Source organism: Centroberyx affinis, unplaced genomic scaffold, assembly GCF_046629955.1.
Source record: "Centroberyx affinis isolate AG114_WGS23_722 - 3 ecotype Tasmania unplaced genomic scaffold, CSIRO-AGI_Caff_v1 ptg001787l_1, whole genome shotgun sequence".
Taxonomy (NCBI): domain Eukaryota; kingdom Metazoa; phylum Chordata; class Actinopteri; order Beryciformes; family Berycidae; genus Centroberyx; species Centroberyx affinis.
This window is the reverse complement of record NW_027280178.1, coordinates 99,828-127,449: the sequence shown is the minus strand read 5'-3', so window position 1 is coordinate 127,449 and position 27,622 is coordinate 99,828. Positions and strand designations below refer to the sequence as shown.

Sequence of the window (27,622 nt, the reverse complement as noted above, 5' to 3'; positions counted from 1 at the left end):
TTCACCAATCAATGTGGCTTCTTGGATCATCTTCCCAAGTTATGATGGACGAGCGCCTGTCGCCCTCTGCGCGTTTCGTCCAGAGCCCGGGGAACTCCTCCAGAGTCCACAGCATAGAGGCAATATTGGGATTTAAAGATGACAACATCTTTCACAAATCAGCCTCCTACAGCATGACGGAGAAAGCGGTCGTGAAAGACACTGCGCGTAACGGGAATGTAATTGTAACCCCAATGAAGAAAGGCCATCATTCAGAAAGTTTTGACAGTAAGTAGAAATCAGTGAATTCATTTTGCTTTTTCTAAATCCCATTTTAAATATCCCCATTGGCCGCCGCAGCCATTAGGCCTACTTTTGAAGTGACTTTTATGTCCGTTATACCCCCTTAGGCTATTTTATGGCCACATTGCAAGTAAAATCTTAACAAGCCTTTCGATTATTAAAGTCTTTCTTGAAATCTTATTTTTCTCGAAATAAGTGAAAAAATGTGCCTACTGGGTGAGATAATTACCTTTCTTTCCAATGAAAATCATCACAACATTTTTCATGAGTTAACTTTTTTTATTGATAATGAATGATCTGCATTATTCTGCCTCTTATGTTTCAAGATACTGACCTTTTTGGAAAATTCTTGAAACAAGTCAAACTGAATTGGAAACAAGTGGAATTATTTCATCCTGCTAGCAGAATTTTCCACTTGTTTGAAGAAAAAAATAGATTTGATGACTGAATGTGACAGTAAATGACTATAAGAATGGTCATTTGTGCAGTGCAGGTTCAAGCAAAGTCTGAACTTGAGGCCCATAGACTCAGAATCGTATTCCAAAATATTCACCATATGTTTTTTTCTTCCTCTTCTTCTATTACGGTGATCCGCAGGTGTGTGTTGCACCAGCACTTCTGAACTTCCAGTGTGTCCCGACTCACCTGACGGAGACGGTAAACTGTCTGATGATGAAAACCCCAAGAAGAAACACCGTCGGAACCGGACCACATTCACCACCTTCCAGCTCCACGAGCTGGAGAGAGCTTTCGAAAAGTCCCATTACCCGGACGTGTACAGCAGAGAGGAGCTGGCCCTGAAGGTCAACCTGCCGGAGGTCCGAGTGCAGGTAGAGAAAAATTCTTCTCTAGAGAAAAACCTTCCCTTCATTGGCCTAGTTTACATGACTTTATGTTTAGTAGCCTATGATTTAGCCAATACTATGAACTTACATCCTTAAAGATTTTATATTAGCCTAAACAGGTGGGTAAACTGAGTTTGGGCCGATTTACCATCCACTGCATCCAGGTCAAACGCTCAATTAGAAACTTAGAGGGACGCTAAGCTACATTGATTTAAATTATCAGCATATTTCACCTTTCTCTGGGCTCACATTTACTGAAAAAATTTGAAATTGTAAGAAAATGTTTTCTATTGTATTTGAGCATATGGCTTTATCTTACACAATAAGATAATTACTTAAATAAATTGTTTAGATCATTGGAGATCTAAATTTTAAAGGTTTAGAGGAATCGTTGCAGGAGGAAGTAAATGGCTCTTAACGGATTTTATTTACTTGCCTGGATTTTAACCAAGAGAAAGAAAAAAAATCAAATCGCATTTGGGGAATGTTTGGCTTTTCTATTTTTTTTTTTTTTGTTTTTTTAAATCACGGGTTTATCGAGGTGACAGAAATCAATCAAAAATATATCAAAAACACATTACACATTTGATAGACCAATCAATTTCTCACAATATTTTGTTTAATGGAGCAGTCATGATTAATAAAAACAAATCATTCATCAATAGCATAGGCTACAATTAAAATGTGTAGTGCTTAGCTTGAAAGCAGCAGCCTTCACTGGCCCTCATACTCAATCTTCCATATTTCTGAATATTTCAACACTTTCACACAATAATGGATTTTAGATAATAAATTAAAAAATATATATATATATTCTGCTCTTTAATTTCAGGTGTGGTTCCAAAACCGACGGGCCAAGTGGCGGCGCCAGGAGAAGCTGGAGGTGAGCTCCATCAAGCTCCAGGACACTCCTTCCTCTTTGCTGTCCTTCAGCCGCTCCCCCACCAACTCCCTGGGCTCCGGCCTGCAGTTGGATCCCTGGCTCACCGCCCCGATCGCCACCTCCACCTCCCTGCAATCACTCCCCGGCTTCATCAGCGCGTCGCAGGGCCTCCCGGGCAGTTACACCCCCCCTCCTCCTCCATCCATGCCCTCTTCCTTGCCTATCTCCTTCCTCAACTCCCCAGCCCTGGGACACGGCCCTCATCTGCCCCACATAGGCTCTATGTGTCCCCCGCCCCCGGCATACCAGTGTTCATCCGATCCAAGGAACTCCAGTATTGCCTCACTGAGGATGAAGGCCAAGGAACACATCCAGTCTATTGGGAAGTCTTGGTAATGTTGTGTGGAAGTTTATGATGGACGTCTAGACCCAGAGAGACCTAATCCATCTGTTGCATCTTGTGAGGAGTGACTTCACCCTCATGCTGATGGGATCATACTATTTTGGACAGTTTATTTTTTACTATGATCTTTTTTTTTGTTCTTTTGCTGAACTTTCAAAGAATGAGAACTACTGTTGACATCCAGGATCAGAGAGATCATGTCCACTTTTACAGCAGCTATCTGAACGCTGTGACACTAATTGTGAAGTAACATGTGAAACCACTGTATGTTGATATTTCATGGTTTTCTAGTGGTTCTCCCTCTCTTTTTTCTTCTTTGCAACCCAATCACATTCTTATCCATGCTATGTTGTGTCGCTAACATAACAAATGCAAAGTCCGTTAGTACCCAACAGTATCTATTTATTTTACTCTTGTAAATGGACCACGCCTCATTTGAATAACTGTTGATTCATTCATCCCTGTTGGTTTTGACCCATTTATATGTTCTTCATCATAAGAGATTTATCAAATGTGATTATTTTCTCTATACAATAAACTTCCTATGTAAATTTAATTAACATAATGACTGATGAAATATTCCCATACACCTGCAATTTTGTCTTTACTCCAACAGGCTTCAAAACTCAGAACAGTTCCTTGATACCATTGATATGGCTCCATTCAAACTATTGCTCACATTTGAAAGGGAGACATGGGAATAATTTGTTTGTATGTTAAACTAGCTTTTAAGATGTGTAGATAATAAGGTTTCTAATTGTTGTTAGCAAGAATGGGAAATGACTGATAAACACAACAAAAAAATACAATGGCAGTCATGACTTATGGTTGATCCATCAACCTCACATTTACATAAAAATCTTTAAATTATCATTATTATTAATCATGCCAGGTCCAAAGGTACATGCAGCCAGAGTATACATCAATACAGAAAACATGAATACAGCACCCCTTAGTGGTAGATTATTACACAACTACCATGCTGTTGACAAATGCTTCAAACAAGCATTTCTCTGAAAGAACAAAAACTTGCTATTGACATGGCCATTATCATCTCACATGCCGAAACATTTAACATTTTAACTAATTTAAGATTAAGTCAAAAAAGCTGTGCCTACTGTTTTCAGCAGTGATTTCTCAAGCCATAGTGAGTTATTTCATACTGAAGTGACTTTGCAAAATCTAACATAGCAAAAAATCTACTGATGGATGCAGATCTGTATATAGTGGTCTTGATTATCTCAGTGGGTAGAGCATGGCATAAACACTGCTAGTGTTTGGGGTTTGATGCTAAAAATAAACACACTTGTTACTCTGAGGTGCTTTGGATAAAACATCCACCAAATATCTTGATGGTATACAGTAATACTTTCATACGATCTCAGTATCACATTAATGCAGCATTTATACAAACAGAGGGCCCATTATAATGTAGCAGGTCAAACCTCACACTTTCTCTGTCAGTTTTACAGAATGAGTTTGCTGATGACTGTCATTTCCTCCTGATCCCCTCATTAACTTCTGTAAACTTTATCCCATTCGCTGCTTGGGTTAGATTTATAATGAATGGGTGAAAGTGGCTTGTACTTCTATTATTCACCATTCATGTGACAAATAAGGGAAGAGAACAGAAGAGAGTGCTCTCCTTTGGCTTGTAAGAAAAGGATGTGTGTAACCAAATGACATTGTTCCAATTAGCATTTCTCATTGTGTGCAATCCCTAAGAACTAATATGTGTGTGTGTGTGTGTGTGTGTGTGTGTGTGTTTGTTTGTGTGTGGGTGGGTGTGGTAGGAGTCATGCTTTTTTCAACACAATGTTCACAATGACACATTCCCTCTGTGAGAAAAAGCAGCATCATAGCTCACTGGTATACGGACAATAAACTGCTTTTGGTCTTCTGTAACTGGAATCATGATGATCTCCACTCTTCCTGCTGCATGTCACTCTTAAATTGCTCTTTAATTTAAGACAAAGAGCAGAAACGATCAGTGGTCTTAACATTGTTTTCGTACGCCATCTTGTGGTATAAATTGGTTAGCGCACAGGGGGAGTGAAATCCAAAAGGAGAGAATTACATTTTCCAAAGAAAAACAACAGCTCAAATTGTTGCGCTCAAAAAATGACCATTGATTTAAGTAGGAAACTGTGGAGATTAACAGAAAAGTTACACATTGCAGCACATATGTGCAAGATTAGTGGTGTGAAAGCACGGTCAGACATCCACAATGCAGTTATCACAAATTCTAAATTTATTCATAATTCTCAATTTTTGTAACATATCCTTGTTGATCTGTAATCAAACAAAGCACTATTGCATGAACATTGAAAAACAAGTATTGAAAATTTTAATTATTGATAAAATAAGAGGCAATCATCTAGTGGGTTTCCAACTGATTGTTAAGATGGTTATAATTAAATAAAATTTGTAATCTGAGTATTGTGATTAGACAGCACAGGTTTGTAGATAATGATGTGCTAAATGAAAGGACTGATGTTGCCACAGAGTCTGGAGTGTCTTGCATTCAGTTGGAGCCATTGTCTTGCAGGCTCAAAGCCAGTAGTAGGAGGTCTGACATCTACAATACAACAAGGAAATGGAGAAATACATTTATGGAACCATGTTATCACATTCTCAAAAAAATGAGCCATGAAATATTATGGTAAATTGTTCAAATAAGTGTTCTCAAGGACCTCTAACAAGTCATGGAAAAATATAAGAGTAGTCTATATGCCCCTTTATGATTTGCTTCAATGCATGAGAAATTGGTGGCACAATGACAATGAGGAGAGGCAGGACAAAACACATGGACACCTGAATTAGATTACTGACCTCTCTGAGATATTTGTCTCTATCCTCCTCTCTCCAGCCGCTCCTGAGCGAGTGCAGCCTGTCTGCAGTGTATGAGATCTGTCTTTGGCTCTTGTGATGGACCAGTGCCCTGAAAAAAGCTTGCACCGGCTTTGGTGGACGTTCATATTGGCCCAGCACTTTGTCCCCTCTTTCTAAGGGTGTTGGGTAGTCACTGTCATGGTTGCTGTCATGCAGTCCAGGCAGGCTCTCGATGCTCTTCTTTCCCATCAAGTGGCCTGGGAAGTCGAACAGAGAGGGATGTAGGATACTGTTGCACACTATCACAATCTGCTGAGCCACATTTGGCCTTAGCCAATGCTGTGATATAAGGCAACAGAGCACTTCTCATTCTATGTATTTAATTCTTACCAGTCTACCAAGATACATCTTTCAAGAAATCAAAATAAAAAAGAAAGAAAACAAAAACAACAAACTTATCTAGTAGTCCTAGTAGTAGTGATTATATATTGTTTCAAAACAGCAAGATTCCCGTACTGTTGTTCAATTATTTTCTCTTGTGTCAAGGATTTCTAAAATAATACCACTTGCCCTACTATAAATGTGTTATGATCCTCCTGGATATTAATGCTCTAAATATTTCTGTCTGATCTGATGCATATTAAATCAAGCAATTAGTTATGCCAATACTCTTTACTAATTTTAAGGTTTTAAAGTTTCAAAGTTTCCCTTACCTACTGCCCAGTGATTGCCGCGTGGATACATTTTCCCACCAGCTGCTGCAGCACTTTCTGAGCAGTGCACCATACAAGTTATTGTTGCCAGAATAATAACAACTGGTAACACTGGTCTGTAAGTCCACGAATAGCAGATGCAAACTTCGCCCATGTTATCAGATAATGCGCGTTTTAAAGCGTGGTATATCGCAATCCTTGGTTGCAGTTAATCAGTTTAACCTAACTTTAGAAATGCTCCGCCATAGTCGATTTTATTTATATCAGCCTATGTCGCGAAAAAAAAAACCCTCTCCAATTTCGTGATGCAGAGTTGTTGGAGAAGTTACACTGGTATCACGGTATGAGCGATGTCTTTGATGGAAACGACTAACGATGAAAGTTAAATGCCCCTCCTGATAGAGTTGTACGTCAGCGGTGTTTTTAAAAATACACCATGGTGCCGGTGCCAGAGTGAAAAAATGATGGTGACAAATTATGATCTATAGCCGGTGATTATTGTTGCTCCACTTGGTTTTGTTTGTCCAGAGATTGCATAGTGATCGCGGGAGGTGTCAGCGTCATTTCACAATGATGGACAGGAACTCTGAGTAATTGCTTCCCTCTGTTCAAGGAGGTGGCAATATGGGGTACAATTAGCTCACATGTGATTTATGAGTGTTTTGACATTGATTTAGGGGGGGGAATTAGAATAGAATAGAATAGAATAGAATAGAATAGAATAGAAGAGCAGGACAGAACAGAACAGAACAGAACAGAATATAGAATAACAGAACAGAATAGGACAGGACAGGACAGAATAGAATAGAGTAGAATAGAATAGAGCAGAGAATGGCAGAGCAGAACAGAACAGGACAGAACAGAACAGAACAGGACAGGACAGGACAGGACAGGGCAGAATAGAATAGAGTACAATAGAATACAGCAGAGAATGGCAGAACAGAACAGAACAGGACAGGACAGAATAGAATAGAGTAGAATAGAATAGAGCAGAGAATGGCAGAACAGAACAGAACAGAACAGAACAGAACAGGACAGGACAGGACAGGACAGAATAGAATAGAATAGAGTACAATAGAATACAGCAGAGAATGACAGAAGAGAACAGAACAGGACAGGACAGAATAGAATAGAGTAGAATATAATACAGCAGAAAATGACAGAACAGAACAGGACAGGACAGGACAGGACAGGACAGGACAGGACAGGACAGGACAGAATAGAATAGAATAGAATAGAATAGAATAGAATAGAACAACATAGTACTGATGCAGACTATTCTGAGACTCTAAGTGGCGTCACTGCATACCACAGCACAGGCACACATCCCAAAGCTTTGAAAGGATGCATATTAAGGCATCGGATGGGATATCATCCTGACCTATTAACACTTTTTGCAGCTAAATGCAATGAATGAAGCATCTCACACTGCTGTCAAGCAGAGAGCTTGTACGTGTTGTTTTGTAAACCTCACACTGTTTTCAGAATAGAGGAAATGATGCAGAAGTCAATATCAATAGTGATTGCTAAGGAACACAAATGAAAGAAGATGCCGTGAATGTCTGTTGCTGGCAGACAATACTTGTTTTGTGCTCAGTGAAGAGAATTTGGCAATACAGTGTATGACAGCATGTTATATTATAGAATCCACATCCTTTATCAGTGCAATTTATTACAGTGACTTGTCCCTCTGGAAAGATCAACAAAGTGAAATAAGCAGTCCTCAAATATAGTGTGGCACCTACGTAAATGCCTGTGTGAAATTCTCATACTTGAGTGATCCCATTCATGACTGTATTGACATACAGATTGCTGGAGAAAGAGAATAAGTGAAGACAGATAAGGAGTCCTTGTGCGCTATGCGGGTAGGTAACATTTTGCGTTGAAAAGGTTGAGTGTTTCCCCTGGGCATTGTCAGGTCACAACCCCACACGTCCCTAGACGATATTGATGGGTCTGGCTCATAATATACCGTATCCTCATCCAAGAATGACCTTAACAGAGCAGGAATAAGTCTTATGAGTCACCTATGGTCAAAGGACAGTAACGGATGGCATACACTGAGGAGCAGCATCTGCAGTATTTTCTGGCTCATTTTTATTTTTATCTGAGACAATGGCATACAAACAAATCAAGCATGGTCATGTGAAAATGTTTTGACAAGTTACTAAATTTCAGGTACATGGAAATATACTTGTGAATTAAACGATTCTGATTGGACAAATCCTTTAAATTCTTGTTTTAACTAATAAAGAGTTTTATTCCAAAATGATATATCTACCATTTGAAAAATGTGACACCTACTTTGACAAAATGATTCTGGTGATGAGGGTAAAAATCAATATTGAATATTCTTGAAGTTATTAGCTATCTTGAGCTATTTACTTAAAAATAATGCCTTTTTAGAGGATGTAATCACCAGAGTTTGTCAAAAATAAAACAAGGAACATCAATTAACTTATTCTAAAATGGACATATAGTATTTTGGAATGAAACTCTTCAAAATCAAATATACTGTATAATGAAGGCATGAACTATGGGTAACTGTGTACATAGGAGTCAAGGATTTTCAACCATTTACCCACTCATTCATGATTTTAATAATGGCCACTCAAGTCTGATTGCCATTCCTTGCTCACCCACACCAGAGACCACGGAAATCATCTCAGGTCACACAAGGTAACCAAATCTAATTAGTTCAGAAGTTTGAATAGTCATGATTGGTTGCGTCATTCAGCATTTGACACTTGACAGCTGGTAATTACAAGTTTAGATTTTAGATTGTTGGTTGAATAATGTACAATGTGATGGTTGTGTCACCTATGTTCAATTAGTACTGAAAGGGATCTATGCACGGAAGATGAGACATTTTCACTGGATTATTATAGTTTCCTAGGCAGATTTCTCCTGAAATGTATTGCACCCTTGACAGATTTTCATCAAAAGTAGTAGAATGGAAAGGTAGATGATGCCTGCCATAACTTTGAAGTCCTGGTTTATTCTAACCTCATTTTTGGGGAGCAATGCAGAAACACCAGATGGCACTGTAGGGTGAATTTAGGCAGCACTCCCGTCAATTACTTTTTGTTTTTAGAGGATGATGAATCCTTTGTTCTGCAGAAGGCTATAACTGCATCAATAAGTTAAGTTTTAAACTTTTCATAGATATGTTTCTTTTAAAAGCCCAAAAGTTTACAACCATAGACAACTATAATGGCTAAAAGAGTGCACAAATTAATGCAAATTTGTACTCGCTACAAACCTAAAGAGGTTTACAGATGGATAATTAGTTTGGCTGATCTGAAGTTTTGTGTATATTTATTGGAATTATTATTTAACAATTATAGATATTAAATAATACAAAGTTTTCTTTTGTGTTTGTTCAGATTCATTTCATTTATTTCATGTAGCAGTCACAGACTAAACAATATAAAGCTACTCATGCTATCACTGAAGATATCTATACTGTATGTGAGCTGTGATAATAATGTCCTTTCATCCATCCTATTAATTCCAGATGTCATATAGATACATTGATTGACCAGATGATGGTATCATGACTACAATAATACTAGCTTTATGAAAAGTAAAATTGGGCCATTTCAGGGCGGCCTTTCAGCAGTGTCAATTTAAAAAGAACAATTTGCCATTATGAGGCCTTTACTGTCTGTCACACTTTTGACTAAAGCACCTGGCAGCTGTCCTCCCATTCAGTGACCTCAAACGTAACACAGGGCTTTAAAATAATATTCATAATTTTACCTTTTTGCTCTTGTTCAAGCACCATCTGTACAATTCAAGTTGAGTCACAACACCACACAAGTACCAGAACACATTTATATAGCAGATAAACATATCTTTATTAACTATTCAGGTGACTTCAAGGAAAACAATCGTGTGGAACATATTTGTGTGTGTGTGTGTGTGTGTGTGTGTGTGTGCACAAGATCACCATTGCATTTAAAACTGGATTTTTATTTATCGATGACTTGTTTTAAGGATCTATTTAACAAGGGAAGTCAATCAAGAGCAAATTATTTTTTGATCATTTTTTTCAGCGGTACAGGGCTCACTTCTAAGGTATGAATATAAAGCCAATCTCACAGAGAAGCCTGAGAAATATGGAGCAAGTGGTACCTATGGACAGGAAAGCTGTGCCCTGGTAAGGTTTTAACACAATGATATAACCTATCTTGGAATGACATCAGCATTAGAGGTTACTTCTAATTTGGGAAACAATGAGAAGAAAACATGCTTTTAGATTCAGATAATTATTTGGTGTTATTTCAAACTGGGCAAAGTAAGCGCCAAGCCTATAGCCAATGTGTGTGGAAGCACTTTGATAGGAATGAAGAGTCACATGGGCTGAAAGAGCCTCCAGGGCAAATTAGAGAAATGGTGCAATCAGAGTGACACAGATGGTTTGAGTTGATTGACACTGTTCCTTACCCTATAGGCCTTCTTTTCAGATTTGTAACATTTCATTACATTCCAAACACAAGACATTATTAAGAAACGTAGATGAATTATACACACTCTGCATGTTTTACATTTCTACAAATCAGAATATTCTATACCATAATATACTACAATCATAGCCATTATTTATTTGAAAAGAAATCTGCAGCATAAACTGTGTATGAGAAAACAGGACCTTTTGAATGAGATTTTCATGCATGCACTTGAAACGATAAAGTTAGCCTTTCAAGTGTCACGACTAAATATGGCTGTTTCATACAGGAAATTCTTTATATAAGATGTGCAAGGTATTAGTGCCTCCTATTTGCAGTTCATCGTCGACAAGAATGGAGGCAACATGTGACGTCATGTGACTCTGGGACTATGTTAGGGGTGGGGAGCACAGCAACCTCAGCCTCCTCCTCTCCTGCACTGAATCTATCACACTGTAGAGCAGGCAGGAGTCACAATGAGGGCCTTTTACTATATATGCACATTTCAACCGGCAGTAGCATTGCAGTGTATGAAATGCAATTGTGTTGTCTGATAAATAAATCTGGCATATTCCTTTATGAAGGCTGCTTAGATTATGCTGCAGTATTCATGGCTGCCTTTGATAGGGCTGTTTTTCATGTCTGCCAGATCTATCAAGGACTGGCGGCAGAGCATAGAGACACAGCCTTAACCTGCTGAAAGCCTCTCTCTGCAGGCTCCCAGGTAGGTTATGGAATACTTGGTTTGTTTATGTTTTGTTTACCATGGCAATGGAATGGTGAAAATGTCTTACCTACAGGACTAAATCTGTCGCAGACAATGTGTTGCCATCCTTGCACTTTTTGCTTGTTGTTGGATTACTTATCTTGTAGGTGTAGTGCTATGTGGGATACATGAATAATGAAATAAGGGCAATCATGATTATGTTTGCAAATGTGGAATAGATTATTATGAATGTATATGACACTTATTTGTTTAGCTACCCTTGACAGAAAAGCAAACACGAGACCCAATGACCTTGGCATATGCAGCTGGGCAGTTGGGCCTAAACAGAGGCCTGTAGGTTATTTAATAATTATGGAAATGTGATATGTTATTGATCCCTGTAGAAAAATGTACAGGATTAGGACTACTTTATCTGCACAATCCTACATTAACAACATTTCCCACTGGATCATATGCTGTACTATACAGAAAGGCTTAAAATATGTGCATATTGTAAATATTTATGCACTTATTATGCTTCTCTCTTGTTCATTTCCTTTTCTTCCTCTCTATCTCCCCCACCTCCCTCTCCCTCTCTCTCTCTTCTCCCTGCACCAGCTGCTGCTGCTCCAGAGCCAGAGTGGAGAGTCCCCTCACCCCCCTGCACAGACATAGACAAAAGGCCTGATTCGCCTGCTGAACACTGCCCCCCTTCTCTATCCATCCCTCCATGCACGGCCGTGGTGGTAGGGCTACGGGAGAAACGAGGCCTGGACTGGGACTAAATCTGGAACTGACCCACAGAAGCAGTGGGAAGAGGGGGAGGGGAGGAGGAGGATGGGGGCTGGAATGGTTGGGGCTGAGTAAGGCAGGTGCTGAGGCCTCAACAGGAAGATTCCACACTGAATATCTCAGGGTGGAAAAAATCTGACAAGGGTATGCCACATTTCCTACTCCCTCTGTATATGCATGCATGTGTGTTTATGTTTATGTGTGTCTATGTGGTGGTATATGTGGGCTGCATGTGTTTGAAGAAAGTTTGGGGATGAGTGCATGACCTGTGCCTGCCCATGACAAAGTAAAGTGTCTTTGATGGGCTTTTGTATTCCTTGCCTTTATATCACAGTGGTGGATACACTGTTGATAGGGGCTGCATGGATGGCAGTTTTTAATTGACAAAGATCAGTTGGGGTCAAGACAAGATGGCAGAGTAAGGCTACCAGTGATGCCCCTCAGACCAGTGCAGCACAGTGGGGTGAAAGCACTAGAGGATCTGGTCGAGAAAAAGGCCCAGGTACAGAACTGGATTTCTACCACCATCATGGTTACCTATTTTCCTCTCCTTTGCAGTGAGAGTTGGTGTAGTAAGTTGGATGTCAGTTGCTATTACTGTGAGTCAGTGTTTTGCACATCATCATTTTTACCTCATCTAAGTTATTCTTTTGTTTACATTGTATATGTGTGTTTTTTCTCCTTTTCCTTACTGTTGTCTTGTTGTTTATTTGTGTCAGGATACCTGTCCTCAATCTCAAGCTCAGTTTCTTTTCTTCCATTCTGCCCACGTTGTTGTTGTTTGCATTATCGAGGCCTAAATTTATGACAGGGAAAATGACAGACACCAGATTAGTTTAATATGGGAATCTCCTTTAACCCTGCCTCTACCTGTCCATAAAATGTCTTGTGTTGTTCATTCACCAATTCTGCACGATGTTATACCTATATTTTAGTGTAAAATGTTGCAGTGTTTCCTGGGAGGTGGGCACACTCTTTCCGTCTCTGTGTTTCCGAGGCCGTACTGCAGCAGAGGGCTTTATGTTGGGTGACCGGAACCAGTTGAAACCGGTTTGAGGCAGACGGAGGGCTCACAGGAACAATGCCGTCTCTGTGCTCCACTGAGGGATAGAGATAGCCCAGGCTACTCCATGGCAGCCCTTCACAACTCAGCCACTGGCTACTATGGCACAGGCACAGATCCTGCGGCTGCTGACTGCTGGCTGGATGTCGGTGTGCTATGCAGCATGGCTCACTGCAAGGGGAGCAGGGAGATTTGGGAAGGGACGAGGGCAGGGGGACGTGGCTGGCTGGGAGTCTGTGAATCTGCAGCCTAGAGCCTGCCTCACAGGACCATTATCTATCTGTCTGTTTGTGTGTCTGTATGCTGCTAGTGGTGCAGAGAATGACTAAGGAGGATCCTTACCAACACCACCACCACTCACCAGCTCCCTGGATGTAACCTGACCCTGTATTCTGGGCCTTTGCCTTGTTGGAAAGAAACAGGATTTTTTTTCCATGCAGGGTGGGGTGGATGGCTTTTTGTGGGTTAGTAGTGTTGTGACTGTGTTTGTTGCAGGATGGAAGGAAGGAAGGAAAGAAGGTTTGGCTAGTGGCTGGAGAGGGACGGAGGCAAGAGGGTGAGGAGTGGCTGATTCAATTGCATGTTTCCACTATTGTTATTTTGCCTTCACTTTATTGAGATACTGTATTATACAGTATGTGGATTTGAGGTTGTAACAATGCATGTTTATTAAACTGGTGTTGTGGAGAGGAGTTTTGTGTTGTGTATTTTTCATATTTGTCTGTATTTAACATTCATTTACTTCCTACGTCAGGCTACTTTTGCTGTCATGGCTGTGACTAGCTGTTCTCTTCCCACCAGGCCCCTTTCTGCTGCAGCTTCTCACAGCTCAGCAGCCATTTTTTTCCTCGTTTCATCTCTCTCCTGCCCTCTCTCTCCATACCATTTCAATCTGTGCCTCTCATTTTGTTTGTTTGCCTCATCATTGTAGCTTCCCCATCGCCTGGATTGAAAATTGTTATCAAAGTTGCGTTTTGCAACAAAAGCTGATGTTAAGAGAGAATGGTTCTGTGTGTGCGCGCGCGTGCGCGTGCGCGTGCGCGTGCGTGTGTGTGTGCAGATACATAAATTTGGATGAAACAGCAGTACTAGTTTGGCTGCACGTACAAGCAGAGCAGCTCAATGGCCGTGCCTTTTGTCCCTCACATTAACAACATACAGACACATTGCATTTCAGCCCCATCATATTTTGTTTGAAGTGTTCACTATCACTTAAAATAAAGACTGTGCACGTTACTGAAGTATTGTAACCTTAGGAGCAAAGTTTTTCACTGTTTCATAATGAAAGACATTTTTTTCCCACACAATATTCACTATCAATATGTTCTATGGACATTGTCTGTCATAAATAAACATGATGTGTATGCTTGAGAGAATGTCCATTTGTAGATCAGATTGCATTTGCTAATCATAAGCCTTGTTACATTTTCTCTTCACATTCATATACCTGCACATCATTGCAGCATTCTGCTGAAATATTGTTTACCATATCATATTTATCCCCAGAACCAACCATTGAGTACACTAATAGTACACTAATCCTCTGTATTGCAGTTACCTTGATCAGACATTTCTGTCTTCTGATTACAAAAAATTATATTCAAAAAGAGGAAGTGCTTGATATAATAAAGACATAATGTAGGTCCATCAGCCGCTTTTCAAGAAAAGTAAAAATGGATTCAGGTATCGTTTTTTCTATTTAATTACTTCCAGCAATTTTAATCATGAAGTGATTGAAGAGGAAATCAGTTTCGCTACGCACCCAGATTAAATGTAATTAAAAGTCACATCTACTCCCTGTGTGTGGAGTGGACAAGCCTGTGGTTCCCTTTTGTTTCTCTCTGAAAGGGGTTAATAAAGTAATCTAACTATGACTTGTATTGTACACACTTGAAAGAGCTATTCAAACATCAACATGCCAGTTGTATTAAAGCACCTAAAGCACCTGTATTAAAGTCCACCTGACTCATTGTTCAAGAGCCCTGTGTATCAGTGTGTTGGACAGTTATGCTGCACATAGCCTTTTAACTCTTTACCTTGACCAGATAAGTGCTTGATTTAAAGAAAGATGAAGAGAGAAAGCATTCAACTCAAAGTCTGCTAATGCCTAAATGAAACATCAAGCACCAGAATGCAGTGGCTATTTCATGGTTTACACGCAGTTTCATATGCTGTATGTGGATAGTGGCACACCATGTGGCAACAAATGAAATTGCAAGACTAAAGCTTGAACTGAATTATGCTTAGAACCTTGCATCCAAATCTGCCCCAAAACATAAATCACATACACCTATGAAATTTGACAGTTCAAAAAGTATTAAAGAATATGAACAGCTCCTTCCCAAACACAGAACCATAAAAAAATGTACCTGTATCCCTAAAATGTTACTGCAGTCAGTGTTCAATAATTTGATCCTCTATTCATTGTTCAAGGAGTCATTCCAGTATTGTTGTATGGGGAATAACACTGAATAAGAACTAACATTTCCTATTCTTATAGCCCAGGAGCTACCCTAGTGACAATAGATGGCAGACTGCCTTTGTGGACTCAAACAATATTAATCTGGAATTTTACATCCAAATGATATACAATATAAGGTATAATTACTTATATACTTTTGTACTTTTGTCTAATATATTTTGTATTTTATTAATTACTAGTAATTAGTTACCTTTCCTTCCTTTCCAAGTCATTTTCTGTGGAGCAGTAAATCAGTGTTGCATCATCAATTTTGCTGTGACAAACTATTATTATTTGATATAGTGGAAAATGTTCTATAACACAGATCGAAAACTACCAGGACGTTGATATTATGTATTTCAAAGCTGAAACTCCTCGATATCACATACTAGACTCTGCATCATCTTGAAGCTTAGAGAGTGAATTTTTACACAAATCTGAACTAAGCTATCCAATCCTAGTGAAAATATGTATTCTGTTTAATTTTATGCAAAGCTACAGTGATGATAATCTAATTCATAGGTATTAGGTATTACCTGTGATATTATATGCAGGCCTACTGTTCTGTGACCAATCTTGTCAGTATGACAGTATGGAAATGGTATAAGATTTAATTTTTTTTTCAGTATCCAACATTTTCATAGTTTGGTGCAGTCAATGGGTGATTTGTCTAACTTTTAAATGGGATTGGTGGAACACTTGTTTTTCCTTCACCTTTTCTATAAAGTCTACAGTACAGAGGTTTCCATTAATAATTTATGCTGACTGGGATATGCCACTCTCCCTCCATCAAATCACCCCTGGGTCCAATCAATTTTCACCTTTAAAGAATCACTGTCTCTTTCTTTTGTACATACACAAACACATATACACACACTTATGTTTATCTTGTTGTCCTTTATTCTCTGTAAAACATTGACAAACTAACTATAAAAAGATGACATTGATTTGGCTTGAGAGAAATAAGCCAAAAAAAAAAAAATATATATATATATATATATTTTTTATTTTTTTTTTCATTTTAAGATTCCTTCTATTAGATGATTCCATTGGCATCAAGACAGTATGTTGCAGAGATAACGTTAACAATATTACTATATTATATTTCATATTATTATTTCTACATTGTCACCATTTAATTTTGTTACAATCAAATTCATTCAATCAGATACAAACACTGCCACTGCACAAAAAAATGTGATAAACACTTTGAAAAAAAGACCCTTTCTCTTATGAGATGATTTATACCACAACACTAAATAAAATTAGGTTTGTTTTTAAAGAATAATAGGTAACATATCCTTAATTGACAAAATGATGCTACTTGGATAACTGGATGCTAACTGGATCCTTAATATTTTAGAGACATTGACAATGAGCTCATATATCCCTTTTTCAAAAGGGATTTATCGCATTTTGCAATAGAACTCATCATGTCATCATTCGTCATTTCATATGTAGACATAGCTAAAGACTATAAACAAGGCTAACATAACGCATTATTCTCCCATTTCTTCTGTATTCTCCAGGTAATCTCCACAGCAGAACAGGAGCAGGACCATGGGAGATATGAAGACACCAGACTTTGATGACCTGTTGGCGGCCTTCGACATCCCTGACATGGTGGACCCCAAAGCCGCTATTGAGTCTAGCCATCATGATGACCATGAGAGCCAGCTCAAACAAACCAATGGTGGGGTGACTACCAATGAGGACGAGGCCCACAACCCCTCGGCAGGACATGACATTGGCGTTAGCGTCATTGTCAAGAACATCCGAAACATGGACGCTGGTGAGAATGGTGGAAATATATCAGAAAAGGACGGCCATTTCCACTCCCATCCCCACACCCATGCTGTTACCATGGGCAATGGACTTCATAATGGCTTCTTACCAACCATACCACCTAGTAATCATTACACCAAGAATGGATGGAAAGCTCCCAGAGAGGAAGGTCTGCCAGTTAGCAACCCATCATCTACCTTCAATCAGTTCAGCCCTATCTCCAGTGCTGAAGAGTTTGACGATGATGACAAGATTGAGGTAGATGACCCTATGGACAAGCAGGGTAGTCAATCATTTTATAGGCCCACTCCAAACTCCATAGCAGGGCATCCTTCCTGTTCTAAGAGAGAGGAGCAGAAATCTCCAAAATCTCCTATATCAGTGGACAGTGTTTCTAAACCTAGAGCCAATGTAGACTCAGGTCAATCCAAACCTGATCAAAACAATAACAATGGCACTTTGGGTTGCTCCAAATTTAACAACCCCCCTCAATCAAGGAAGCCTGTGGAGGAAGCCAAAGAAACTGTCCTCAAGCCACAAGAACAGGAGAGCAAGGAAGCTGGAGAGTCCTCAAGGCTTGGCTCTGTTACTGTGTCCAATCTCTCCCAGGCCAAAGCCAAGTCCTCTGCAAAACTCTCCTCTTGTATAGCGGCCATAGCAGCCCTCAGTGCCAAAAAGGCCACTGTTGCTGACTTGGGTGTCTCAGATTCTCCTACTGTCCAGAGAGAATCCATACACATCACTCCCCAGAGAGAGTCCCCTAAGGAGGCCAATGAAAGTCCCAGGGCTCCAGAGAAGCCACATGAACAGGAATCAGCCATGGAGGTTGCAAAGAGGCTGCTGTCAAGAGAGCCAGACAGCCCTTCTAGTGTCACCAGTGAGGGTAGCAGTAAAGGCTCCCCTGCCTCACCCACAGGCACTACCCCTGTCATCCCAAAGGTTAGAATCAAAACCATCAAGACCTCATCGGGCCAGATCAAACGTACCGTCACCCGAGTCCTTCCAGAGTTTAACCCCGAAGGCCTGAAGAAAGGAGAAAATTTGAATATCCCCTCTGTCATGGCTTCCTCCATGCTTTCCTCCACAATCTCCAACGCAATTTTCTCATCTCCCACACGATCTTCTCTTCCAACCACAGTAGTAGCTACCACTGGAGGTCATTCCATGGAAGTTACCAAGCAGATGACCATCAAACCTGTGGCGACAGCCTTCCTGCCAGTCTCAGCAGTCAAGACAGCAGGTTCACAAGTTATCAACCTGAAGCTGGCTAACAACACCACAGTCAAAGCAACAGTGATCCCCGCTGCCTCGGTGCAGAGTGCTAGCAATGCCATCCTTAAAGCCGCTAACGCCATCCAGCAACAGACTGTCATGGTACCTGCCTCCAGTCTGGCTAATGCCAAACTTGTTCCAAAGACAGTCCATCTTAGCAACCTTAATCTTCTGCCTCAGACTGTGTCCTCTGCTGCCTGTGAGCTCCACCAGGTCTTGCCCTCCTCCAAGAAGCCCCAGCATCAACAACCACAGCAGCAAGTCAAGCAGCAGACAATACTGGTTGGCCACGCCCCAAAGAAAGTATCCAGGGTTCAAGTGTTCACCAGTTCTCAAAGTTCTGTGGTGGACGCCTTCAATAAAGTCCTGAGCAGCATAAACCCTGTCCCTGTGTATGTACCCAACCTCTCTCCTCCAACCTCAGCCTGTATCTCGCTGCCCTCTCGTGGTTACAAGTGCCTGGAGTGTGGGGATTCCTTTGCTATCGAGAAGAGCCTGACCCAGCACTATGAACGTCGCAGTGTGCGGATCGAGGTCACCTGCAACCACTGTGCCAAAAGCCTGGTTTTCTACAACAAGTGCAGCCTGTTGTCTCATGCCAGGGGCCACAAGGACAAAGGGGTGGTCATGCAGTGTTCACACCTAATCCTAAAACCCATCCCTGCAGATCAAATGTTAACCACATCACCTTCATCAGGCCAACCCAACTTCACCTCTAACACCCAAGCCCAGGGCTCTGCAGGTCAAATCCCAGGGAAGGTTGGTTGTGGTGGGACCCACAATGCAGTGATCTCAGCCCCATGCAGTGCTCCTCTAGTGGCAGCCATGCCCTTAGAAGATGATGCATCGAAACTCTGCAGGCATAGTCTCAAGTGCTTGGAGTGCAACGAAATGTTCCAGGATGAGAGCTCCCTAGCCATGCACTATCAGCAGGCACTGGAGTCGAGCGGACAGGTGTGCGTGTGTATGTGTATGTGTGTGTGTATAGCACGAACTGTTAAGTAAATATGCTTCCATTTTATCTACAGAATGTTGAATGGGAAAAAGAGTTACCTTGACTGCTGCCAGATGTATTGATTAAGACAGTGCATGCTGTTTATATTGGTAAACAGTATTCTTTATGTTAATATAGGATAACCCCTCTTGTTCTGTCTACAATAATTCCAGTGCCATGATAAATCATGATGACATTTTGATTTTTTTTATCTCCTCTTTTTCATGCCAGAAAACATGCACTATCTGCCAAATGCTTCTTCCCAATCAGTGCAGCTTTGTGTCGCACCAGCGAATCCACCAGCACAAGTCTCCTTACATCTGCCCTGAGTGTGGTGCCAGCTGTCGTTCTGTCCACTTCCAGTCCCATGTCACCAAGAACTGCCTGCATTATACACGTAGAGTCGGCTACCGGTCAGTACTGGAGAACAACGTACAGCACTTTAAAGACACAGCAACATTATTACGTTGCATTTGAGTCTCAAAGGCCATTGTTTTTTATTTGTACTAACTTAAGGTCCCAAGTGGTTGAGGGCAGGTTTTTCAAATTTCAGAACTAAATAATTTGTCATAAAGGAAATCATATTTTCAGATAGTCAACCCTGATAGAAAACAAGTTAAAAATATTTCTCCCTAACCACAGTTCTCCTTTCATAACTGCAAGTGGCCATACTGTGAAATTAACCTGCTGCTCCCCCCCTGTCTTTCAAAGTGCCACTTAGTCATTTCTAATTGCAGTTTGGCTCATACCCTATGCAGCTATCTTGACTAGTTAGCCCTCTAGCTCACCAATAGCAACAATAAGTGGCTTGCTTCTACCATTATTGACTATAAACTAACCTCGCTAGAAAAATCTCCTACACGTTTTCTAATTCATTATTTTGTTATCGTGTTCAATGTTAGCCTTTGTTACAGCCAAGGTCCGTTAAAAAATGTTGCAATTTCTTTCTGCCTTGCATATCGGCAAAATTTATGGGGCGCGGGAAGTGGTATTACTTCACACACAAAGCGGCTCCTTATCTTTGATATGTTCCAAAAATCCACAGACAACATGGTAATCTCAGTATCCTAATCACGGGCAAGTGTCCATCAAACAAAGAACACATGCTAACTCGATAAAACCTTGAGAGAAGGTTCATTGTTTTGATTCTGAAACAGTCCCTTGGTATTTCCAACCAATGTTACACTTTACAAATGCTTAATTTGTGTAGTCTTCAAAGAATAGTTCAGCCAAAAATGTAATTGGGCATTATCTACTCATCCTCATGCCAGTACAAACTCCTATGAACGTTTTTTCTTCATACAACTTACCAGGAGTTCGCCAGGCTCACTTCCGAAGAAGCGTTCTTCCAAACAATTGCAGTAAATGGAGTCCTGTCCTTTAGGCTTCAAAAAGGGCAAAAAATGCCCATAAATGTACGCCATACAGCTTGTACAGCATCTTCTGATGCCATGTGATCGCTCTGTGAGTGGAAAAAACAAGACTTTATCAATTATTTAATGCTAATTGACTCTTCCTCCATAGTATTCAACTTCCGCATTACCAAACCTTGCGAGATCATGCAGCCATAGAAGTCGCACTGTCACACACACAATCCTAGCGCAGCCACGGTGGCCTCATGAGATTTGATAATGCAGATTTGGCTATAAATCCTCAGCATCCAACCTCCAAGGGGCATAGTCTAGTTTTCCAACCCCGCTGCTCCACCTCTGCTACCAACTGAGTATAAGCATTTTCCTTTCATATGCCTCATCTAATGCATCCTCCCATGGCACTGCAAGCTCAATAAAATACACTATCCATTGTGTCTCTGACCACAACACCAAGTCTGGCCTTAAATCAGTGCTCATTATTTCCAATGGGCTTGTCAACATGTGGAATTATGAACTACTGCCATTTGTCAAGCTCTGCCCATCCTTAGCTGGAAGAAAGGAAGGAGCATGGCTATGGGTCATGCTACACATGCAATATCAGTAGTTCCAACCCGGTCTCACGGCAGTTCGTGAAATAGTCACAAAATTTAATCGGTTGTTTCATGTACATGGACAAGATTTTTCAGTTTTTTTCGTAACACTCAGCACGACTTTCAAACTAATGTATTTCAATTGGAAGACTCTTTCGTGCCTGCAACACGTTTTTTTTTTCTGTCAGTCGGGACTCAGGAAGTAGTGTGACATTGAAATAAAACAGTGGCAGATGGGCGTATACGTTTGCCTTCGATGCAGACAGGATGCAGCGTTCAATTCCTAGCATGTTCAAAGTACATTTCAAGCGTAAGCCACATTTAAATTTTTAACGAACGTTTTTCTTATTTAACCATGACCAAACCATTTCTCTAACCTTAACCAAATTCGTGGTGGAGGAACTGAATTCAGGTCGTGGTGCAAGCATGTTTTTTAGGTCATGTTCATTTCATGAAAAAAATGGCAAAATCGTGTCCATGTACACGAATCAATAGATTAAATTTTCATGACTATTTCACGACCGTGTTGGTAGTTCGGACTTCTCGTCCGAAAATGTTGGATAACAAGACCTGGTGGAGCCAGAGGCAGCCATTCGATTGGTTCCGAGTTTGAAAACACACACCCTGGAAACGGCACCTCTGGTTTGTTATTCTGTCTGAGCAGAAACAATTTTCCTTTATTACTTTATCATTACCTATGCTAAAGATAAAAATGGATGAAAACTTTGACTCAAGACTTGCTTCTGTTCTGTCAGAAGTATGCTCTTAACATCAAATTGAGTCGATGAAGCCTTTACAGCTTCTTAGCTCCAAAACAAACAGGCTATGGTAATTATCAAACCTGACCGACAGCATTTACATTTACTGTTCTAAACACCCATGAGCAGCCACCCCGTTCCCGGGAAAAATCCTCTGACGTACAGGAGTTGATGCGTTTTACATTTATGGAGGCAGCAACAGTGGGCTGTTTGTAATAAAAAGACAAACACATTAGTTGACATGAACTACAGCTGAACAAAGAAAGTAGCTGTGCTTAAAAAGGGTGGAACTACATCAACAAAATTCAAGGATAAAGATACAGATTAATTACCCAGAGCAAGGCAAGCATGCTAAAAAGGAAAGGGGCCGTCAGTGTCATCAAAGTACTGGCAACACTGTTGCAAAGTGATTACTCTGAAGTGCAGTGCAAAAAAACATATCAATGACTGCTTAGCACCAAAGATGTCACACACAAAAATAAATACATAAATAAAAATAATCTTGTGGATTAGGCTGTTATGGCACCAAGTGATCAAAAAGACAGTCTTGAATTAGATGCACAATAGTGTCCATGTCAAAGGAGTGAGTTAAACTGACTTCACCTCTATAATGTTATTAAAATAAAATTTTAGTGTGACTTTTACAAACTCTATTTCTCTTTTGCCACTCTTCTTCTCTCTCCCCCTCCTCCACTTCTCCCTCCAGCTGTATCCACTGCAGCGTGATCTTCGCTGATGTTTCTACTCTGAAATCCCACATCCAGAGTACTCACTGTGAGATCTTCTATAAATGTCCTATCTGCCCCATGGCCTTCAAGTCTGCACCAGGAACGCACTCCCATGCGTACACACAGCATCCAGGTGTAAAGATAGGGGAGCCCAAGTAGGTTTTCACGTCTACCATCAAAAATACTGCGGATGTTTTTCATTTAAATGAATTGTTATTCTAACCAAGTAATAATCACCTGCCTTTCTCATTCTATGTTCTACTCAGCATGATGACTCAATTCCATCTTTTTTAATTCAGTGTATTGCAGTTGTTTGTTTTTCCTTTCTTTTTTGTTTTTTCCCAAAATTACCTTTTTCCACAGAGACCACCCCCCACCCCCATACATACACACACACACACACACACACACACAACCACACTCACTCGCTTTCACATGCTCACACCTTCCACACACACACAACAGGTAATGTTACCCAATACCCATGTCTAATTAATTTTGGTCAGGATATTTAACCTGGCTGCCTCATCAATAGCAGGGTTTTTGGGGTTTTAGACATGGCGGCTTTACCTTGGTTTATAATTTCCACATGGCAACCTTTCACTGACTTCCATACTGTCCATCATCAAGCCACTAATGAATTCAGGTTGTCAGGAGCAGGTGTTCTGGCCCACTCTGTCTTTTTTGCCTTGGGCCTGCCCTGGCTTAACACTGAATAAACTGAACATGCCAAACAATATACAATGAACCTTAACACAAAAAAAACCCTTAAATGTATATTGTACATTTTCATATTGTTCATTATCCCATTATCTAAAAACAAAAAAAAATTGTGTTCATTTAGTACATTTAGTTACACACTTTAGAGGTTGTGTCCTTTAGGTGATGTACAGTATAATTCCATGGTTAGTATGGTCAGTTTAAATTGACCAAACTCCAAATGTGTTGGCTGCATTTTTTTTCCCCAAAAGAACTGTTTATCAATGGCTTCATGTCTTATGTAAGGGAGCACAAAATTACATTTCTTTGCTCAGAAACAGTGAATTGCCTTAACACTCATTTCAGATTTCACATTCTGTTTATTTTCTTTGTAAATAAATTGAGTCTTTTGCATCTTGCAGTGTGCTCACAAGTCTCTCATATCAAGGACCCCTAATTTAGTCCACATTAGGGCCACAGACCCCCATTTGATGTGATTTTGTCTCTCTTGAATATTTTTATTGTCAGATATGATTTTGTCCAGAATTCCACGACTATCTATATTGTAGGTAGAGAGATATCAGTGAAACTATGATCAAAACAGTCATTCATCTATATTCTCTAATTGTGTTGTATAGTAATGGTGAAGTTTAACACTTCATCAATTTGCTGGGGACCCCCTGGAACCCCCTGGAGGACCCCTGGTGGTCCCCGGACCCCACGTTGAGAATCACTGTCTTAAAGGACATTGTTTTTCTGTCTTTCAGGTTGATCTACAAGTGTTCCATGTGTGATACCGTATTCACTCTGCAGTCCCTGCTCTACACACACTTTGACCAGCACATAGTCAATCATAAAGTTTCAGTGTTCAAATGCCCTGACTGCTCTATGCACTATGCACAGAAACAGCTCATGTTGGACCACATCAAGGTAGGCCTGCAAAGCCAATTATTCCCAGGAGTCAAAAGCTCATATAAATCATGTATTGCAGATCACCTTTGGTGTAATAATCAGTCCTGTTTTTCACATTCTAGTTAACTCAGAAATGATGTCTCCTGCTGTGACTCGGATTGATATACATTTTGTTTCAATCCTCCTTAATGGTTAACAGTAGAATGTGTGACAGATCATAACATCAGGTTTCATAGTCAAGCCTATGAATAATACTCATAAGTTTAGTTTAGAAATAGTTTTACATATGATGGCTCCAATGCTTTATGAAATGTAAAAATGAAAATTAAATGTTTATTATTCTGTCCCTGTGGATCCTTTCCAGGCCATACATGGAACCCTGAAGACCATCGAAGGTCCACCTAACTTGGGCATCAACCTGCCTCTCAGCACCAAGCCCACTAATTCCAACAGTAATAATGACAACAGCCCCAGCAGTAATAATAACAACAGGGATGGAGGGAATATAAATGGTCAAGACAGGGGGGACAAGAAGCCCCCTCCATTGCCCCTCAAGAAATCCAATAGTAATTGCTCAGTGGACCTCAGGAACCCTCCTGGCCCGGGGTATACATGTGGAGACTGCGATTGCCTCTTCACGTCCAGGGAGGTCTTTGTGGCTCACATGAGGCGTGAACATGGCAAGGTGAATGATTTTTAACCATGCTCTAAATCACTGGTTCCCAACATGGGGGTCCCGACCCACACTAGGGGTCGCCAAAGCTTCACGGGGGGTTGCAAGGCCTTCTTGGTTTTAAGGGGTGAAAGAAAACTTAAAAAATATATAATGTATACAGTGTATCTCAGCATTTCATTAATTTCTGTGAAGAAAAGAACTAAATGTAGTTGTTATTTTTAAAGTTTAGATGTTTTTTCAAGATATAAACGAGGATAAGGGCGCGGTAAAGACATGAACACAAGCTATATTCACTCTCTGCTAAACAGCCTCATCCTGCATTAGAAAAGTACACAGTTAAAACAACCAAAGAGCTAATAGAAAAACGGCTGAGCGTCAGGGATAAGAAAACACTGAATTTGTCTGAAATAAGCATAATAAGTATGTATGATAGTTAAAAATAAATAATACAGAGAATTGTATAAAACGTTCCTAAAAATATCAGGAAAACTAATCTCTGATGCAATATTCACATAATCTGCTCAATATTCATCCAAATTGCTCGTTTTACACAAACTTCCTGCAGTTATTGTGTTCACTATTTGGGTTAATTGTACAGTTATCAGTTGTTCTGTACTGTTATTGTTATGCATTGAATATAATATGAAATATCCATAAAATATGTCACTTCGTCAGGGGTCATCTGTTTACTCAGTGATAGAATAGGGGTCCCTTAAGGAAAAAGGTTGGGAAGCACTGCTCTAAATGAAGTTTCAGATTTATCATAGGGTCTTTTTGTGAGATACTACTTAGATGTGCTTAGAGCACACACATTATGGGAATCTAGAATGAGACAGATAAAAGCAAAACAGAAAAAGCAAACCAATCAAATAAACCTTATCTCTTCCACAGAAAAACAACTTTCTATGTCACGTGTCACATTTGCTATATAGATATAAGAAGTCAACTGCAATTTGTTCAAGTACCTTATATCTTCTTCTTCTCTGATGGCAGATACTGAAGAAGCATCCATGTCGACAATGTGACAAGTCCTTCAGCTCCTCCCACAGTCTGTGCCGACACAACCGACTCAAACACAAGGGGCTGCGTAGGGTCTACCCCTGCCCGTGAGTACACAGACTGATCCTTACAGTTCATCTACTGTTGAGTCCAGTCTAAGGTCAAAATGTTTAGTATGATCTTCAATACTCACAATTGAAAGTGCATGCACATTTGTATGCAAAGAAAAGTAGTCTTGTTCAATACAACTTGAAATGTGATAATGACATGTTAGTTTACAAGAGGTTTTAATTGATATTTTGTTGTACTTTTACAGACACTGTCCAGCCCTCTGTCAGCCATTCACTAAGAGAGTGCTGCTGGACCAGCACATTCAGCTGATACATGGAGTCAAAGACCCAGAGGGGAAGACTGTCGACCCTGATAATATGGAGGCTATACCTGTCAAGGAACACTCTCAGGTACTGTGGCTGAACATCTGCACTTAAGCGTGACAGACACAGACAGTTGCACAACAAAAGCTGTGTCCACAGATTTGCAGATATCCATTTATTCAAGTACTCTTTCGAAATTGGTCATCCCATGAGTGTAATCAACCTGGTAGATGCTTTTATCCAGAAACACCTTACAAGTGAACCGCATGATTCTTCTCTCATCCTTAATCTATCCTCTCAATCTCTTCCACAGACCCTCAGCCCCAAGAGAAAGCAAGAAGAAGATGAGGGGTCGCCAGGCTTGCACCCCAGGGGCTCTGACTCACAGCCGTTAAAGAAGCTCAAGGTGAACATTCTCAAAGTTCACAAGTGCGCCGTTTGCGGCTTCACCACTGAGGACATCACCGCCTTCCATGAGCACATTCCCCAGCACAAGTCTGATGGGTCATCCTACCAGTGTCAGGAGTGTGGCCTCTGCTACACTTCCCACCACTCACTGGCCCGACACCTCTTCATTGTCCATCGGTTGAAAGAGCCGCAGGGTCTTGCCCGATGCAATGGACGGGGCAACTGCGGTGATGAGAGTCAAAGAGAGAACCAGCTGGACATCACAGATGAAAACAATGATGGGACACCAAATACCAAATGCAAAGTGTGTGGGAAGATGTTTGAAACGGAGGGAAACCTGAATACACACATGAGGACGCATGGGATGGCCTTCATAAAGTCAAAGAGACTGAGCACAGCCGAGAAGTGAGAGGACCATACTTTTGAACTGCTGCTGTTGTACCATTCCACCTAAGACAATACTACTGTTTTGAATTTATACAGTTTGTTAATCAGTTGCAGAGAAGTGTGACAATAACAGTTTACCCGTCTTCACTGACTGTTGTACCCACATATATGAAACATAACGTATATGTATTAAAATATGTACACAATATACAAACAAATTTCATGTTTAAAAATAT

The 27,622-nt window shown here is 40.4% G+C and overlaps 2 protein-coding genes across 5 annotated transcripts; both read left to right on the top strand.

Annotated features, from left to right (window-relative positions):
• The first annotated feature begins 11 nt into the window (after positions 1-11).
• Positions 12-2,406, top strand: rx3 (retinal homeobox gene 3). Its single transcript, XM_071529431.1, has 3 exons — positions 12-267; positions 880-1,112; positions 1,960-2,406. The coding sequence occupies exons 1-3, from the start codon at positions 12-14 to the stop codon at positions 2,404-2,406; spliced, it is 936 nt and encodes a 311-aa protein (XP_071385532.1).
• Positions 2,407-16,991: 14,585 nt separating this feature from the next.
• Positions 16,992-27,408, top strand: znf532 (zinc finger protein 532). 4 transcript variants are annotated; one of them, XM_071529422.1, is made up of 8 exons: positions 16,992-19,442; positions 19,714-19,895; positions 22,910-23,086; positions 24,398-24,560; positions 24,907-25,227; positions 26,212-26,324; positions 26,534-26,678; positions 26,905-27,408. In XM_071529422.1, the coding sequence occupies exons 1-8, from the start codon at positions 16,992-16,994 to the stop codon at positions 27,406-27,408; spliced, it is 4,056 nt and encodes a 1,351-aa protein (XP_071385523.1). The 4 variants fall into 4 exon arrangements, with proteins under 4 accessions (XP_071385523.1, XP_071385524.1, XP_071385526.1 ...); XM_071529423.1 differs by lacking the exon at positions 22,910-23,086; XM_071529425.1 differs by lacking the exons at positions 19,714-19,895; positions 22,910-23,086; positions 24,398-24,560.
• Positions 27,409-27,622: the final 214 nt, after the last annotated feature.